The sequence below is a fragment of the Ranitomeya variabilis genome, chromosome 1 (genome assembly GCF_051348905.1).
Source record: "Ranitomeya variabilis isolate aRanVar5 chromosome 1, aRanVar5.hap1, whole genome shotgun sequence".
Taxonomy (NCBI): domain Eukaryota; kingdom Metazoa; phylum Chordata; class Amphibia; order Anura; family Dendrobatidae; genus Ranitomeya; species Ranitomeya variabilis.
Genome location: NC_135232.1, coordinates 876,228,994 through 876,247,523, shown reverse-complemented (window position 1 = coordinate 876,247,523; position 18,530 = coordinate 876,228,994). Strand labels below are relative to the sequence as shown.

Below are 18,530 nucleotides of genomic sequence, written 5' to 3'. Positions count from 1 at the left end.
TTCTGGAACAAGCTATGCTTTTCTTTGAAAAATAAGGAAATTTCTAAATGACCCTAAACTTTGGAATAGTTATGTGTAATAAAAATATATATATATATATATATATATATATATATATATATATGTGTGTGTGTTTATATATGTATATATATGTGTGTGTTTATATATATGTGTGTGTGTGATATATATATATATATCAAGCTGTTTCCAGCCAGCTACCGCTCAGCATGCTCATTGCTATCTACTTAACGCTGCTAGTGATTAACCCCTTTCTGACATTGGGCGTACTATCCCGTCGAGGTGGGGTGGGCCCGTATCCGGGTCCTGCAGGGAGGGAGGTGGCTTACCGAGTGCCTGCTCAGAGCAGGCGCTTGGTAAGCCTGCAGTGCTGTAAGTCAGATCGGTGATCTGACAGAGTGCTGTGCAAACTGTCAGATCACTGATCTGTGATGTCCCCCCCGGGACAAAGTAAAAAAATTAAAAAAATTTCCACGTGTAAAAAAAAAAAAAAAAAAAAAAAAAAAATCCTAAATAAAGAAAAAAATATATATATATTATTCCCATAAATACATTTCTTTATCTAAATAAAAAAAAATAAAACAATAAAAGTACACAAATTTAGTATCGCCGCGTCCGTAACGACCCCACCTATAAAACTATATCACTAGTTAACCCCTTCAGTGAACACCGTAGGGAAAAAAAGAGGCAAAAAACAACACTTTATTATCATACCGCCGAACAAAACGTGGAATAACGCGATCAAAAAGGATATAAATAACCATGGTACAGCTGAAAACATCATCTTGTCCCGCAAAAAACGAGCCGCCATACAGCGTCAAAGAAAAAATAAAAAAGTTATAATCCTCAGAATAAAGCGATGCCAAAATAATTATTTATTCTATAAAATAGTTTTTATCGTATAAAAGCGCCAAAACATAAAAAAATGATATAAATGAGGTATCGCTGTAATCGTACTGACCCGAAGAATAAAACTGCTTTATCAATTTTACCAAACGTGGAACGGTATAAACGCCTCCCCCAAAAGAAATTCATGAATAGCTGGTTTTTGGTCATTCTGCCTCACAAAAATCGGAATAAAAAGCGATCAAAAAAGTCACGTGCCCGGAAATGTTACCAATAAAAACGTCAACTCGTCCCGCAAAAAACAAGACCTCACATGACACTGTGGACCAAAATATGGAAAAATTATAGGTCTCAAAATGTGGAGACGCAAAAACTTTTTTGCTATAAAAAGCGTCTTTTAGTGTGTAACGGCTGCCAATCATAAAAATCCGCTATAAAAAATGCTATAAAAGTAAATCAAACCCCCCTTCATCACCCCCTTAGTTAGGGAAAAATAATAAAATTAAAAAAATGTATTTATTTCCATTTTCCCGTTAGGGCTAGGGCTGGGGTTAGGGTTGGGGCTAAAGTTAGGGTTAGGGTTGGGGCTAAAGTTAGGGTTAGGGTTTGGATTACATTTACGGTTGGGATTAGAGTTAGGGGTGTGTCAGGGTTAGGGGTGTGGTTAGGGTTACCTTTGGGATTAGGGTTAGGGGTGTGTTTGGATTAGGGTTTGTTAGAATTGGGGAGTTTCCACTGTTTAGGCACATCAGGGGCTCTCCAAACGCGACATGGCGTCCGATCTCAATTCCAGCCAATTCTGCATTGAAAAAGTAAAACAGTGCTCCTTCCCTTCCGAGCTTTACCGTGCGCCCAAACAGGGGTTTACCCCAACATATGGGGCATCAGCATACTCTGGACAAATTGGACAACAACTTTTGGGGTCCAAGTTCTCTTGTTACCCTTGGGAAAATATAAATTTGGGGGGCTAAAAATCATTTTTGTGGGGAAAAAGGATTTTTTATTTTCACGGCTCTGCCTTGTAAACTGTAGTGAAACACCTGGGGGTTCAAAGTTCTCACAACACATCTAGATAAGTTCCTTGGGAGGTCTAGTTTCCAATATGGGGTCACTTTTGGGGGTTTCTACTGTTTGGGTACATCAGGGTCTCTGCAAATGCAACATGACGCCTGCAGACCAATCCATCTAAGTCTGCATTCCAAATGGCGCTCCTTCCCTTCCGAGCTCTCCCATGCGCCCAAACAGTGGTTCCCCCCCACATATGGGGTATCAGCATACTCAGGAAAAATTGGACAACAACTTTTGGGGTCCAATTTCTCCTGTTACCCTTGGGAAAATACAAAACTGGGGGCTAAAAAATCATTTTTGTGGAAAAAAAGAATTTTTATTTTCACGGCTCTGCGTTATAACCTGTAGTGAAACACTTGAGGGATCAAAGCTCTCAAAACACATCTAGATAAGTTCCTTAGGGGGTCTACTTTCCAAAATGGTGTCACTTGTGGGGGGTTTCAATGTTTAGGCACATCAGGGGCTCTCCAAACGCAACATGGCGTTCCATGTCAATTCCAGTCAATTTTGCATTGAAAAGTCAAATGGCGCTCCTTCGCTTCTGAGCTCTGCCATGCGCCCAAACAGTGGTTTACCACCACATATGGGGTATCAGCGTACTCAGGACAAATTGGACAACAACTTTTGGGTTCCAATTTCTTCTCTTACCCTTGGTAAAATAAAACAAATTGGAGCTGAAGTAAATTTTTTGTGAAAAAAAGTTAAATGTTCATTTTTATTTAAACATTCCAAAAATTCCTGTGAAACACCTGAAGGGTTAATAAACTTCTTGAATGTGGTTTTGAGAACCTTGAGGGGTGCAGTTTTTAGAATGGTGTCACACTTGGGTATTTTCTATCATATAGACCCCTCAAAATGACTTCAAATGAGTTGTGGTCCCTAAAAAAAAAAAAAAAAAAAATGGTGGTGTAAAAATGAGAAATTGCTGGTCATCTTTTAACCCTTATAACTCCCTAACAAAAATTTTGGTTCCAAAATTGTGCTGATGTAAAGTAGACATGTGGGAAATGTTACTTATTAAGTATTTTGTGTGACATATCTCTGTGTTTTAATTGCATAAAAATTCAAAGTTGGAAAATTGCGAAATTTTCAAAATTTTCGCCAAATTTCCATTTTTTTCACAAATAAACGCAGGTAATATCAAAGAAATTTTACCACTATCATGAAGTACAATATGTCACAAGAAAACAATGTCAGAATCATCAGGATCCGTTGAAGCGTTCCAGAGTTATAACCTCATAAAGGGACAGTGGTCAGAATTGTGCAAATTGGCCTGGTCATTAACGTGCAAACCACCCTTGGGGGTAAAGGGGTTAAAGTAAATAATGACATCAGTCAATAGCGCTTACGCACGTGGTAAATTAACTTAATGAAGTTAATGACAATAATTAAAAATCAGAATAATACTAATACATTTTATTCACAGTGTAAAATCAAAAGCAAACTGGATTTGTGTGGTAATGTGGTGGGGGCGGGATTGTGTGTGGTAATGTGGTGGGGGCGGGATTGTTTGTGGTGGGGGGGCGGGATTGTTTGTGGTGATGTGGTGGGCGGGATTGTGTGTGGTGATGTGGTGGGGGGCGGAATTGTGTGTGGTGATGTGGTGGGGGGTGAAATTGTGTGGTAATGTGGTGGGAGGGGTGGGATTGTGTGTGGTAATGTGGTGGGGGGGCGGGATTGTGTGTGCTAATGTGGTGGGGGGGCGGGATTGTGTGTGCTAATGTGGTGGGGGGCGGGATTGTGTGTGGTAATGTGGTGGGGGGGCGGGATTGTGTGTGGTAATGTGGTGGGGGGCGGGATTGTGTGTGGTAATGTGGTGGGGGGGCGGGATTGTGTGTGGTAATGTGGGGGGGCGGGATTGTGTGGTAATGTGGGAGGGGCAGGATTGTGTGTGGTAATGTGGTGGGGGGGCGCTACTGTGCAGGGGGCGGGATATATATATTAAAATGATAAAGAGTTAAATAAATAACACAGGCACACGCACAAAATTTACGTAAAACGCAATATCTGTTAAATTTTCAAAAACTTTATAAGGTTACGTTCCAGCGGTCACTAAACGCTGTGGGTTGGAGGCTGTGTGCATCCGCAGCATCCAACCCGCAGTGCCCAGACGTTACAGCATAGTGGATGGGATTTGAAAAAATGCGTGCAGCGGCACCTGAGGAGACTGACATGCGGTGCGTCTTTCCAGATCACAGCATGTCTATTTATCTTGCGGAGACCCTCCGTCTCCGCAAGATAAACGTCCCCGTACAATGTATTGAGCTTGATGATTCCGCATGGTTCAATGAACACATGCGGAATCACCTGCGTTCAAAAGCCAGCAGTGCTTTGGACAGAGCGGACATGTGCAGCGTCCAAAGCGCTGCTGGTTCCTGACCGCGGGAACACACTCTAAGGGCTGTCCCACACGTCCAGATAATTCCGGTACCGGAGTTATTCGTGTCCGTGTGCCCGTGAGCTCACGTAGGCCATACATGCGGCACACGTGTGCCGAGTGGGTACCACACGGAGCGTGTGGTACCCACGCGTGTGGTACACTGCATCGTGCTGAAGCCGCGATTCATATCTTCTGTGCAGCAGCGTTTGCTGCATAGAAGATATGAATAATAGTGTTTAAAAGAAAGATCTATCTGTCCGCCGCCCTCCCCCCCCCCCCCCCCCCCCCCCCCCGCTGTTCTGAAAATACTCACCCGCTTCCCTCATTGGCTGTCGATGCTTCCTGTGCTGGCCGGCCCTTCTACTGTATGCGGTCACGTGGGGCCGCTCATTTACAGTCATGAATAGGCGGCTCCACCCCTATGGGAGGTGGAGCCACATATTCATGACTCTAATCGGCGGCCCCACGTGACCGCATACAGTAGAAGGGCCGGCCAGCACAGGAAGCATCGACAGCCAACGAGGGAAGCGGGTGAGTATTTTCAGAACAGCGGGGGGGGCGCACAGGGGGTGGGAGGGTGGCGGACAGATAGATCTTTCTTTTAAACACTATTATTCATATCTTCTATGCAGCAAACGCTGCTGCACAGAAGATATGAATTGCGGCTTCAGCACCATGTGGGGGGGACAGCGCTTACTGTAGCGCTGTCTCCTGCACGCCACACAGACTGCACACGGAGAAGGTCCGTGTGTGGTCCGTGTTTTACACGGACCCATTGACTTTAATGGGTCCGTGTAATACGTGCGCTCCCATGAACACTGACATGTCTCCGTGTTTGGCACACGGAGACACGGTCCGCAAAAAATCAATGACATCTGCACAGATGCATTGATTTTAATGGGTCTACGTGTGTCAGTGTCTCCGGTACGTGAGGAAACTGTCACCTCACGTACCGGAGCCACTGACGTGTGAAACCGGCCTAAAAAAAAATAATAATAATTGTGTGGGCTCCCGCGTAATTTTCTTAACCAGCAGAGGGAAAGCTGAGGGCTGATGTTAATATTCTGGGAAGGAGCCAATAGCCATAAAGGTTCCCAGGCTATTTAATATCAGCTCACAGATGTTTGCTTAATCTTTACTGGCTAGTTTACAGGGGAACCCCAGAAAAAAATTTACATGGGGTCCCCTTATAAAATCCAATCAATAAAGGCTAGGCAGACAGCTTCGGGCTGATAATAATAGCCTGGGAAGGGGCCATGGATATTGGCACACACCCCCCCCCCCAGTCTAAAAACATCAGCTTTCAGCCACCCCAGAAAAATGCACCGCAGGTGAGTTTATGCAGTGTAATAAAGCACAGTAGGTATGTCATTTGTTATTCCCATCCACTTTGCTTCTACTGTACAAGGCAGTGAAAATTTGCTGTGTCCAGAACACTAGCATCACCGATGCTGGGACTAATCCCCTTAGGGTGACTTTTTACAAACCTACCACCTTACTAGCCCACTAATTCAGTCCTGCCTGTCTCCTCAGTGAGAGAGCTATGGTAAACTATGGAATAGGGTATTTGTTAAAGGGAAGGTGCCACCAGTTTTCTTGTAGTTTGTTTTTTTGTGAAATTAAGCTTAACCCCTTCACCCCCGGAGCTTTTTCCGTTTTTCCATTTTCGTTTTTCGCTACCCTCCTTCCCAGAGCCATAACTTTTTTATTTTTCCGTCAATTTGGCCATGTGAGGGCTTATTTTTTGCGGGACGAGTTGTACTTTTGAACGACATCATTGGTTTTAGCATGTCGTGTACTAGAAAACGGGAAAAAAATTCCAAGTGCAGTGAAATTGCAAAAAAAGTGCAATCCCACACTTGTTTTTTGCTTGCCTATTTTGCTAGGTTCACTAAATGCTAAAACTGACCTGCCATTATGATTCTCCAGGTCACTACGAGTTTATAGACACCTAACATGACTAGGTTATTTTTCACCTAAGTGGTGAAAAAAAATTCCAAACTTTGCAAAAAACAAAACAAAACAAAATTGCGCCATTTTCCGATACTCGTAGCGTCTCCATTTTTCGTGATCTGGGGTCAGGTGAGGGCTTATTTTTTGCGTGCCGAGCTGGCGTTTTTAATGATAGCATTTTGGTGTAGATACGTTCTTTTGATCGCCCGTTATTGCATTTTAATGCAATGTCGTGGCGACCAAAAAAACGTAAATCTGGCGTTTCGAATTTTTTTCTCATTACGCCATTTAGCGATCAGGTTAATGCTTTTTTTTTATTGATAGATCGGGCGATTCTGAACGCGGCGATACCAAATATGTGTAGGTTGGGTTTTTTTTTTATTGATTTATTTTGATTGGGGCGAAAGGGGGGTGATTTAAACTTTTATATTTTTTTTATTTTTTTCACATTTTTAAAAACTTTTTTTTTTTACTTTTGCCATGCTTCTATAGCCTCCATGGGAGGCTAGAAGCAGGCACAGCCCGATCGGCTCTGCTATGCAGCAGTGATCATAAGATCGCTGCTACACAGCAGATTTGCAGGTGTGCTGTGAGCGCCGACCACAGGGGGGCGCTCACAGCCACCGGCAATCAGTAACCATAGAGGTCTCAAGGACCTCTATGGTTACCTTCCTGACACATCGCCGACCCCCGATCATGTGACGGGGGTCGGCGATGCGCTCATATCCGGCCGCACGGCCGGATGCGGTAGTTAAATGCCGCTGTCTGAGTTTGACAGCGGCATTTAACTAGTTAATAGCGGCGGGTGATCGCGATTTCACCCGCCGCTATTGCGCGCACATGTCAGCTGTAAAAAACAGCTGACATGTCGCGACTTTGATGTGCGCTCACCGCCGGAGCGCACATCAAAGCGGGGGTCCCGACATGTGACGTACTATACCGTCACATGTCGGGAAGGGGTTAAAATAGTAAATAAAATGTATTAATGCAATGTTTGCACTGCTTGCAAACATTTCTATATGAAAAATATTATATATTTTCTTACAAATATATATTGACCACTAGGGGGAGCATTTTCCGTTTTAGACCTCAAGCAGCTATAGTAAGACTTACCAGCTTTACTGTTAGCTGGAAAATTGGGGCAGTAACTGCTGACATCAGCATTTCCCTCCCCTTTTGGGTGGTCTAATATCCCTGGGGCTGAATGAAGAGCAGCATCACAGGGCAGAGCCATTTTGTGTGTGACTGCCCTGTGATCTGCTATCACCAGCAGTTAGGGTACTGTCACACAGTACCATTTTAATCGCTACGACGGCACGATCCGTGACGTCGCAGCGATCGTATGATTATCGCTCCAGCGTCGTAGACTGCGGTCACACGTTGCAATCACGGCGCTGGAGCGATGCCGAAGTCCCCGGTAACCAGGGTAAACATCGGGTAACTAAGCGCAGGGCCGCGCTTAGTAACCCGATGTTTACCCTGGTTACCAGCGTAAACGTAAAAAAAACAAACAGTGCATACTTACATTCCGGTGTCTGTCCCCGGCGTTCTGCTTCTCTCCACTGTGTAAGCGCCATAGCCGGAAAGCACAGCGGTGACGTCAGACGTCACCACTGTGCTCGCTTTCCGGCTGGCAGACGCTCACACAGTGGAGAGCAGCTGAGACGCCGGGGACAGACACCGGAATGTAAGTATGTACTGTTTGTTTTTTTTACGTTTACGCTGGTAACCAGGGTAAACATCGGGTTACTAAGCGCGGCCCTGCGCTTAGTTACCCGATGTTTACCCTGGTTACAAGCGAACACATCGCTGGATCGCTGTCACACACAACGATCCAGCGATGTCAGCGGGTGATCAAGCGACGAAAGAAAGTTCCATACGATCTGCTACGACGTACGATTCTCAGCAGGATCCCTGATCGCTGCTGCGTGTCAGACACTGCGATATCGTAACGATATCGCTAGAACGTCACGAATCGTAACGTCGTAGCGATCAAAATGGTACTGTGTGACAGTACCCTTACTGCATCAGAAACACAGTTAGTTTATGTGGTGTTTATGTATGGAGCAGCATTGTCTGTGCAGAGCTGTCTGTGACTCATCCCTCAGTAAGATAAGAAGGAGCTCCAGGTCTGCAGTGAATGGCCAGGCATTGTGGAGGGAGGGGAGAGATAGATTGTATGGCTGAGAGAGGTGTCACCGTTTAGTTTGACACGCAGCAGCGATCAGGATCCTGCTGTGATATCGCTGGTCGTTGAACAAAGTTCAGAACTTTATTTGGTCGTCAGACCGGCGTGTATCGTCGTGTTTGACACCAAAAGCAACGATACCAGCGATGTTTTACACTGGTAACCAGGGTAAACATCGGGTTACTAAGCGCAGGGCCGCGCTTAGTAACCCGATGTTTACCCCGGTTACCAGCGTAAAATGTAAAAAAAACAAACAGTACATACTCACCTTCGCGTCCCCCGGCGTCCGCTTCCCACACTGACTGAGCGCCGTAAAGTGAAAGTACAGCACAGCGGTGACGTCACCGCTCTGCTGTTAGGGCCGGCGCTCAGTCAGTGCAGGAAGCGAACGCCGGGGGATGCGAATGTGAGTATGTACTGTTTGTTTTTTTTACATTTTACGCTGGTAACCAGGGTAAACATCGGGTTACTAAGCGCGGCCCTGCGCTTAGCAACCCGATGTTTACCCTGGTTACCCGGGGACCTCGGCATCGTTGGTCGCTGGAGAACGGTCTATGTGACAGCTCCCCAGCGATCAAACAGCGACGCTGCAGCGATCGGCATCGTTGTCGCTATCGCTGCAGCGTCGCTTAGTGTGAAGGTACCTTAAGTGGAGCTTGGCAGAGAGCACTGGGCTATAATAAAATGGCTGCTAGTCACACCTACAGCAGTGAGTTGTGCAGCCCACAGAGGCGTGCCCAGCTCACTGCTAACACCTCTCCAATGTTATAGATAGGGTCCTCGCCGGTCTATTATCTCCTATGTCCATGGGGTGCTGTAAAATGACACTGTTAAGGCCCCGTCTCACATAGCGATTTACCAACGATCACGACCAGCGATACGACCTGGCCGTGATCGTTGGTAAGTCGTTGTGTGGTCGCTGGGAAACTGTCTTCAACGATGCCGAAGTCCCCCTGCAGCACCCGGGTAACCAGGGTAAACATCGGATTACTAAGCGCAGGGCCGCGCTTAGTAACCCGATGTTTACCCTGGTTACCAAAAAAAACAAACAGTACATACTCGCCTTTCGGTGTCCGTCAGGTCCCTTGCCGTCTGCTTCCTGCTCTGACTGAGCCGCCGTACAGTGAGAGCAGAGCGCAGCGGTGACGTCACTGCTGTGCTGCGCTCTCACTGTACGGCGGCACTCAGAGCAGGAAGCAGACGGCAAGGGACCTGACGGACATCAGATGGTGAGTATGTAGTGTTTGTTTTTTTTTACATTTACGCTGGTAACCAGGGTAAACATCGGGTTACTAAGCGTGGCCCTGCGCTTAGTAACCCGATGTTTACCCTGGTTACCAGTGAAGACATCGCTGGATCGGTGTCACACACACCGATTCAGCGATGTCAGCGGGACCTCAACGACCAAAAAACGGTCCAGGCCATTCCGACACGACCAGCGATCTCACAGCAGGGGCCTGATCGCTGGTACGTGTCACACATAGCGAGATCGCTACTGAGGTCGCTGTTGCGTCACAAAACTAGTGACTCAGCAGCGATCTCGCTATGTGAGACGGGGCCTTTCGTGTCGTGAACTGCTGTGAAACCAAGATGTCAGCCCCCAGTTCCTTCTTTAAACACATATAACACACAAAATCTGTTTCACATGCATTTAAAACTTGGTTATAGCAGCATGTTATGCTACATTACAGTTTTTTATTAATGATCTACAAACGCGGTACCTTACCTTTAATCATCCTGACATTTGTGCACTTAGCAGCTGCAAACCTCTTTTTGTGCACAGCATTTATACAATGCAGCATTTATACAATGCTGTATCAATTTACATGATTTTGCTGAAGACTTGTTCTATTCAGTTCATCCTCTGTGGCTCAGTTAAGGTACCTTCACACGAAGCGACGCTGCAGCGATAGCGACAACGATGCCGATCGCTGCAGCGTCGCTGTTTGATCGCTGGGGAGCTGTCACACAGACCGCTCTCCAGCGACCAACGATGCCGAGGTCCCCGGGTAACCAGGGTAAATATCGGGTTGCTAAGCGCAGGGCCGCGCTTAGTAACCCGATGTTTACCCTGGTTACCATCCTAAAAGTGAAAAAAACAAACAGTACATACTCACCTGCGCGTCCCCCGGCGTCCGCTTCCTGCACTGTGTGAGCGCCGGCCCTAACAGCAGAGCGGTGACGTCACCGCTGTGCTTTTACTTTCACTTTAGGGCCGGCGCTCAGTCAGAGCAGGAAGCGGACGGCAGGGGACGCGCAGGTGAGTATGTACTGTTTGTTTTTTTTACTTTTACGCTGGTAACCAGGGTAAACATCGGGTTACTAAGCGCAGCCCTGCGCTTAGTAACCCGATATTTACCCTGGTTACCAGCGTAAAACATCGCTGGCATCGTTGCTTTTGGTGTCAAGCCTGACGATAAACGCCGATCTGACGACCAAATAAAGTTCTGAACTTTATTCAACGACCAGCGATATCACAGCAGGATCCAGATCGCTGCTGCGTGTCAAACTAAACGATATCGCTAGCCAGGACGCTGCAACGTCACGGATCGCTAGCGATATCGTTTAGTGTGAAGGTACCTTAAGTGCTCTGGTCCCGAGTGCCGCCGGCAGTGGGGGGTATTGAGATGCGAGACTCGTGCGAGTTTTTCGCAAGTGTGATCCTGGCTTCTGTCTGACACTAAGTACATTACCTGTAGAAAACTCTAAAGAGACTTTGAGGCTATGTGCACACGGTGCAGATTCTTGCATTTCTTGGCAGAAAACGCAAGTCAGAATCTACACCTTTTTTTGGTATGTGCACACGTTTCTTCCTTTTTTTTTACCCCTGCAGATTTCTATTATGGAATGGGTGCAGAAACGCAGCAGTTCTGCACAAAGAATTGACCTGGTCCTTTTTTGAATCTTCTGCATTTTCGGTGCAGGTTTTTCTGCACCATTAGCACAGCACTTTTTTTTGCCATTGATTTACATTGTACTGTAAATCACTTGCGGAACTGCAGCGTTTCTGCATGGGAAAAAAAAAGCTGCAGTTCTGCAGGAAATCTGCAACGTGTGCACATAGCCTTACTGTTCCAAACTGACTTACAGAATTTCCTGTGTAATTGCACCTACAGTCACCAGAGACCCCCCTTTATTACCTCCAAATATGATAGGTAGCAACTGAATGGAGTCAAACATGCACATTGCCGCTCCATACTAACTGAATAAAAGACCCCCGCTCCGTTGAATGGTGAATAAGTGATCACCTATGCTGTCCATACTGGAACATTATTTGCAATTGTTTCATTTATTCAATATTCCATGAATGCTCTTCTATAAAGCTTTAACTATAAAAATATGTATATGTATTTCATAGTAGGGGTTATCGGAAAGTGCAAAATTACTAGGGGGAACAATACGGCCACGTATACGTGATAATTTTCCATCAATAATCAGAACTCCAAAACCAGGTTTAGATCCAAACCCCTCTTCCACTATGCGTTTTCTCTGCTTACATTGCACTGCAGGCTTTTTGCTTTAGGGTATGTGTCCACTTTCAGGATGGCCGGCGGTTTGGACGTTGCGGCAAACCCGCTCCGCCCTAAGCCCCGCCCCCTTCTGTGACGCGATGATGCCGGATGTGTTCATTGCACACATCCGGCATCATCGCACCCCACGCATAGGGCCCTGTGATATATCTTGCGGCGGCGCAGCGTTGCCGCAAGGTAAAAGGACATGCTGCAATCTTAAGACGCGCAGCATGTCTGGAATCGCAGGGCCATCGGGTGCGTGTTACCATGCATAGTGGAGACGGGATTTGATAATTGATGCTGCGGCTCTGTGCGTTTGATGCTGCGGCTCTGCGCAGCGTTTCCTGCATGTGGACACATACCCTTATAAATGCTGATGTAAATCACTGACCTGACCTCAGTTTGCCATGTCCACCCACAAGACAGGAGAGAAACAATGCCCCTCCTCACCGTTACAGTAATGTCTGCCAGCAGAAGTCCCCCTACACATAGACTGGCATTGTCGGAACTTGCCTCTATTGGTATGGGAGCCTCCAGGGGGGATAGAAGCATTGTGGACGTCTAGTTTTGGACTGCTGATTAGTGATAAGTGAGTGTGCTCGTTACTCGAGATTTCCGAGCACGCTCGGGTGACATCCGAGTATCTTGGATGTGCTCGTAGATTGTGTCCCCGCAGCTGCATGATTTACATGCAGAGATTGCCTGTGTGTTAGGGAATTCCCACATGTATTCAGGCTGTCTAGCGGCCGCAAATCATGCAGCTGTGGCGACACACCAAAATACTCGGGAGATCACCTGAGCATGCTCGGAAATCTCAAGTAATGAGTATACTCACTCATCACTGATGAGTGAACGTGCTCAGGTGAGGTGTTATCCGAGTGTCTTTGGCGTTCTCAAAAAAATATGTTCAAGTTCCCGCTCCTCCATGGCTCGTGGCTGTTTGATGGCTTTTCGAGCACGCCGAAGTCACTCGGTAAGGCTACGTTCACATTTGCGTTGTGCGCCGCAGCGTCGGCGCCGCAGCGCACAACGCAAACGAAAACGCGGCAAAACGCACGCTAAAACGCTGCGTTTTGCGCCGCATGCGTCGTTTTTGGCCGCAAGTTGGACGCAAAAAAAATGCAACTTGATGCGTTTCTTGCGTCCAACGCTTGCGGCCATGCGGCGCTAAACGCAGCACAACGCATGTCCATGCGCCCCCATGTTAAATATAGGGGCGCATGACGCATGCGGCGCCGCTGCGGCGCCCGACGCTGCGGCGCTGACCGCAAATGTGAACGTAGCCTAAGGCTACGTTCACACTAGCGTTGTGCGCCGTTGCGTCGGCGACGCAACGCACGCAAAAACGCGTCAAAACGCACGCAAAAACGCTGCGTTTTGCGACGCATGCGTCGGTTTTTGCCGAAAATCGGACGCAAGAAAAATGCAACTTGTTGCGTTTTCTTGGTCCGACGCTTGCGGCAAAAAAGACGCATGTGTCACACAACGCAACAAAAAAAACGCATGCGTCCCCCATGTTAAGTATAGGGGCGCATGACGCATGCGTCGCCGACGCAAACCCGACGCACATTAGCTTAACGCTAATGTGAACGTAGCCTAAGGCTACGTTCACATTTGCGTTGTTGTGTGCTGCGTCGGCGACGCAACGCATGCAAAAACGCATACAAAACGCAGCGTTTTGTGACGCATGCGTCCCTGCGGCGCCCGCGTCCGGGCGCAGAGGACGCAGCAAGTTGCATTTTTGCTGCGTCCAAAATCAATGAAAAAAAGGACGCATGCGGCGCAAAACGCAACACAACGCATGTCCATGCGCCCCCCATGTTAAATATAGGGGCGCCTGATGCATGCGTCGCCACAGCTGCGCCCGACGCAACGCAAATAGCACCCAGCACGCGTGTTCATCCCTGCTGCGGATCCCTCTTCTCTGAGATAATCTTCCACCAGACTATGGCAGCTGCTCCCATATGACTATGAAACTAGTTGTGCCGTCAGGTTTTGTCTTTCTTGCTCTCCTCTTTTCCAGTCCCCGCAATGCTGCCTGTCTGCGGACATGGCCGTGAGGGCTGCTTCTGTGGGATGACGTGTGAATGACACTGTTCACATTCCCGCTTCATTGTACGCATGCGGTTTGGGGAGAGCGCGCCCTCTAATGTGTGTGAGGTGGAAGCACATGGCCGCCACTCTCCTCAGTGACCAATGCCATGTACCAAAGGTGTTTCTAGGTCCTCATCATAATCCATCTGAGGGACGGCACTGGCGATGTGCTGTGTGGTAAATGTGACGGCCATTTTTGCCTCAGTGCACGGGCCGTGGACTGCTCCTATCGTTCGTGGCCGTCTCCTCACAGGAATAATCCCGAGGGGCCATTCGGTTTCCTGTCTCTTTCTCCTCCACCACAGCTCCCCTCATCAGGGGGCATTTTGTGTGTAGCCCGCCCCATTCCTCTTCACCTCAGCACTCTCCGCCTCTAAACAATGAGGCCGCCCGCCATTGGTCACCTCTGAGCTCAAGTTCCTGAATGTGTGGAACCCCATATAAATGGTGGCAGTGAGCGCACGAGGCTTTGTGGATCGTGTGAGCTCCAGTCATGGTGAGTGTGCGGCCTCTTGTTGGCCTGTGTGGGAACAAGCAGACGTTTGTGCCTTCCTCGCCTCCTCTGTATGCTTCCATTCTTCATTTCTAGCCATATTTCCCGCCTGAGGTAAAGTCTTGCTGTAGTTTTCTGCAATGTACACGATGGTTTCCCTCCTTATTGAGTTGGAGCCCTGTGCAGAGCAGCCATGTCCGCACTCCAGTGTAGTGTGGGGATTGTGTAGAAATACTAAGCAGTAGATATAATGGAGCTTTGGTGGGAATCCCTGTGTTCCCCGGGCCTCAGCGCTGCTGCTGGAGGAGGGAGAACGCTCCTTTCCCCTTTCTTTCCTGCCCGCGCCCCTCCCCCACGCGCTCGGAGCTTTTGCTTTGTGGCGCCTGTTTCTTGGCTGTTTGTCGCCCAAACCCTATCAGATCGCAGGGCAGGGGTCTGTGCGGCCGGGATCATTGGGGGGACACAAGTGTTCATTTATTGTGGCGAAAGGGCCGTAGAGATGAATGAGTGACACATGCGGCCTCCTGCCTGCAGTGGAGAGCACTGAGCGGGAACTGGGCCTGCTCCTGGGCGGGAGATTGTAGGGTGCTGGGAATGTGCTGAGAAGCAAAGATTAATAATTGTTATACTGATTATAATGGCTTAAAAAAATTATATTCTAAGGGACTGGATTACATTTGCAGTGATTTTCAGAGGATTTTTTTTTTTTTTTTTTTTTTATGGATTGAGTTGGGTCTTCCATTGGGAACATTTTGCATAACGGTTTGGATCTTGTTAATTACTGAGCACTTAATTTTGGGCTTCCATCTAAATCTATGCGTGACGTGCCAGATCCATTCACTATAATGAGGCAGCACAGTTACTCTGGACTCCGTCTGGCCTCTGTTCAGCGGTGTCCTTCTTTTCAGAGGTGCACAAAACTGTGGCTGACGGCACTTCTATGCAATTGTAAAAAGACGGACACGGCCGGATCACAGGTCAGAAGGTGTCCACAGTGCCTCCATCTGCCTCATTATAGGGAATCTTCCACCAGAGGATCCATCTGAATCACGTATTTCAGATATTTACACGGAAACCCTGATGTAAGCGCTCAGCACAGAGCACAGGATAAACGATTCAACAGCCGGTGAAGAACTTGGTTTTATTTCTTTTTATCCTGTTCACAAGCCGGATAAGTGATTAGATTGTTAGAGTTGGTGCGATTACAGCAACTTTTTTTTTTTTTTTTTTTGCTGCTTTTACATAACTTTATGTAATAGAGAAAAATTTTGTTTTTGCATCACTGTATTCTGATATAACTTTTGTTTTTTCTACTTTGCCCCTCCGTGACTTCAACTTTTTATTTCTCTGATCACTGGGCCCATGCATGAGACCTGTCAGCTTCACACTGGCAGATCACCTGTTGGACCCTGCTGCTGGCTGAGTGTGACATGCCACCATAGCTGTTAGGGTACTGTCACACAGTAGCACTTTGGTCGCTACAACGGCACGATCCGTGACGTTCCAGCGATATAGTTACGATATCGCTGTGTCTGACACGCTACTGCGATCAGGGACCCCGCTGAGAATCGTACGTCATAGCAGATCGTTTGAAACTTTATTTCGTCGTCAAGTGTCCCGCTGTGGCGGCATGATCGCAGCGTGTAACAAAGGTGTGCACGATATTCCCAATGTCCCGTATGACTTCTACATCGCAACTACGTCATGAAATTATCGCTCCAGCGCCGTGCATTGCAAAGTGTGACCGCAGTCTACGACGCTGGAGCGATAATCAAGCGACGCTTCAACGTCACGGATCGTGCCGTCGGAGCGATCAAAGTGCCACTGTGTGACAGTACCCTTAGACCCAGAGGTTCCCCCTTGATCACATCAGGACTGAGAGAAGGAGCGCAGTTTCTTTCACAACTGTCTAAATGCACTGATCACTATTGATAGCGGCATCTAGAAGATAACAAAGGATTAATCTAATCAGGACCTGGGCCAATTGGCTCCTGATGATGTCGTTGGTTCAGAGCTAGAGATCTGCACCATAATCCCGACACTTGGACGTGTGTGGGGGTCCCGAGAACTGCCATCAAATGTCCGCAGTCAGGAAGAAGTTAAGGGTGTTAAAAAAAAAATAAAAAAAAAATTGGGGGCCACTGAACTCACACCACCATCACACCAATATACATGTAGCTGATTTTACATATACACCGGGGCACTGTGCTGCATTGTTTGTTATTGTGAGAATTTTTTTAATTTTTTTTTTTTTTTGTTAAACCTGTAAAAAGAACAAAAAAAAAAAATTGCCAAATAAACAAGTTTAGCATTTGCAGTGCTGCAGGGAATGAAACCGGTAGCTATAATGAAGGAGCCACTGGTCTGCAGAACTCCATACACGGGGGGACTGTTAACCCTTTAGTGACCAGGTCGGATTTATCAGTCATTAGACTCTTCCCCGTTTGTGTGGGCTCCAGCGGTGAACCTGCACATGTCAGCTGTTTTGATCAGCTGACATGTACCGCTAACAGCCATGGGAGGAATCGCGATCCTTCCATGGCTGTTAACCCGTTAAATGCCGTTGTCAAACTCTTGACAGCGGCATTTCCAGCAATTGTGCCGGAAATCCATCTATGGGTTGGCATGATAGCCAGTGGTCTCCTGGAGACCTCTATGGTTGTCACTGCCGGATTGCGATGAGTGCCACCCAGTGGTCGGCGCTCCTAGCAAATCAGGTATTCTGCTACATGCAAGCGATCTGATCGCCTGCATGTAACAGAGCTGATCTGGTTATGGCAGCCTCTAGTCTCCCATGTAGACTATTAAAGCATGCCAAAAGTTAAAGTGTTTTTAAGAATCTAAAAGTTCAAATCCGTTTCGTCCCATTCAAAATAAAAACTCAAACCTACACATTTGGTAACTCCGCTTTCAGAATCGCCCAATCAATTTAAAAAAAAAAAGATTAACCTGATCGCTTAACGGCGTAGCGAGGAGAAAGAAATGCTATAATTACATTTTTTGGGTTGCTGTGACATTGCATTAAAATGCAATAACTGGCGATCAAAAGATATTATATGCACCAAAATGGTATCATTAAAAACGTCAGCCCGGCGTGCAAAAAATAAGCCTTCACCCAACCCGAGATCACAAAAATGGAGACGCTACGTGTATCGGAAAATGGTGCAATCTTCTTTATGCAATTTTTTTCCTCTTAGATAAAAAATAACCTAGACATGTTTGGTGTCTATCAACTCGTAATGACCTGGAGAATCATAATGGAAGGTCAGTTTTAGCCTATAGTGAAACTAGTAAAAAAAAAAAAAAACTGATTGAATTTTTTTTTTTTTTTTTTTTTTCGCAATTTCACCGCACTTTGAATTTTTATTTCCGTTTTCCAGGACACGTTATGTTATAACCAATGGTGTCGTTCAAGAGTAAAACTCGTTCCACAAAAAACAAGTCCTCATATTGACAGAAAAATAAAGTTATGGCTCTGGGAAGAAGGGTAGCAAAAAAAAAAAAAAACTGTACCTCCGGTCATGAAGGGTAAATATACCTTTCTTGGTGGGTGTTCGCACATGTGCGTTGTTTTGTGTTCTCCATATCTGCTGATTGACTATGCTTCTATGTTAGAGATCTGCCATACTCCTGGAGTTTTTATTTACGGTATATAGTAAATGTCCTGACATCAACTGACCCTTCTTACAGGTTTCTTAGGCTACTTTCACACTAGCGTCGTGCACTGCACGTCGCTATGCGACGTTGCAGCGCACCGACGCATAGTGTGGAAGCGCCGCACAACGGGGGCAGCGGAAGCTGTTTTACATCGCATCCGCTGTCCCATTGTGATGTGCGGGGAGGCAGGTGCGGAGTTCCGGCCGCGCATGCGCGGTCGGAAAAGACGCTATCGACGCACAAAAAAAACTATACGTGTAACTTTTTTTGTGCCGACGGTACAACGCAACCGTCGCACGACGGTTGCGACGTGTGGCAATG

General features: G+C 46.9%; 1 protein-coding gene across 2 annotated transcripts in view; it reads left to right on the top strand.

The window, feature by feature from the left end:
* LOC143788304 (histone H2A.Z-like) overlaps nt 1-18,530 on the top strand; it is a 60,226-nt gene that overhangs the window by 33,419 nt on the left and 8,277 nt on the right. The window contains exon 1 of one of the 2 annotated variants that reach the window (XM_077277870.1): nt 14,132-14,555. The exons of the other annotated variant lie outside the window; for it this stretch is intronic. Within the exon in view, the coding sequence (XP_077133985.1) occupies nt 14,553-14,555 (3 nt within the window). The 5' untranslated portion in view covers nt 14,132-14,552. Of the gene's footprint in view, nt 1-14,131; nt 14,556-18,530 lie in introns of those variants that run through there. 2 annotated transcript variants of the gene reach the window in all.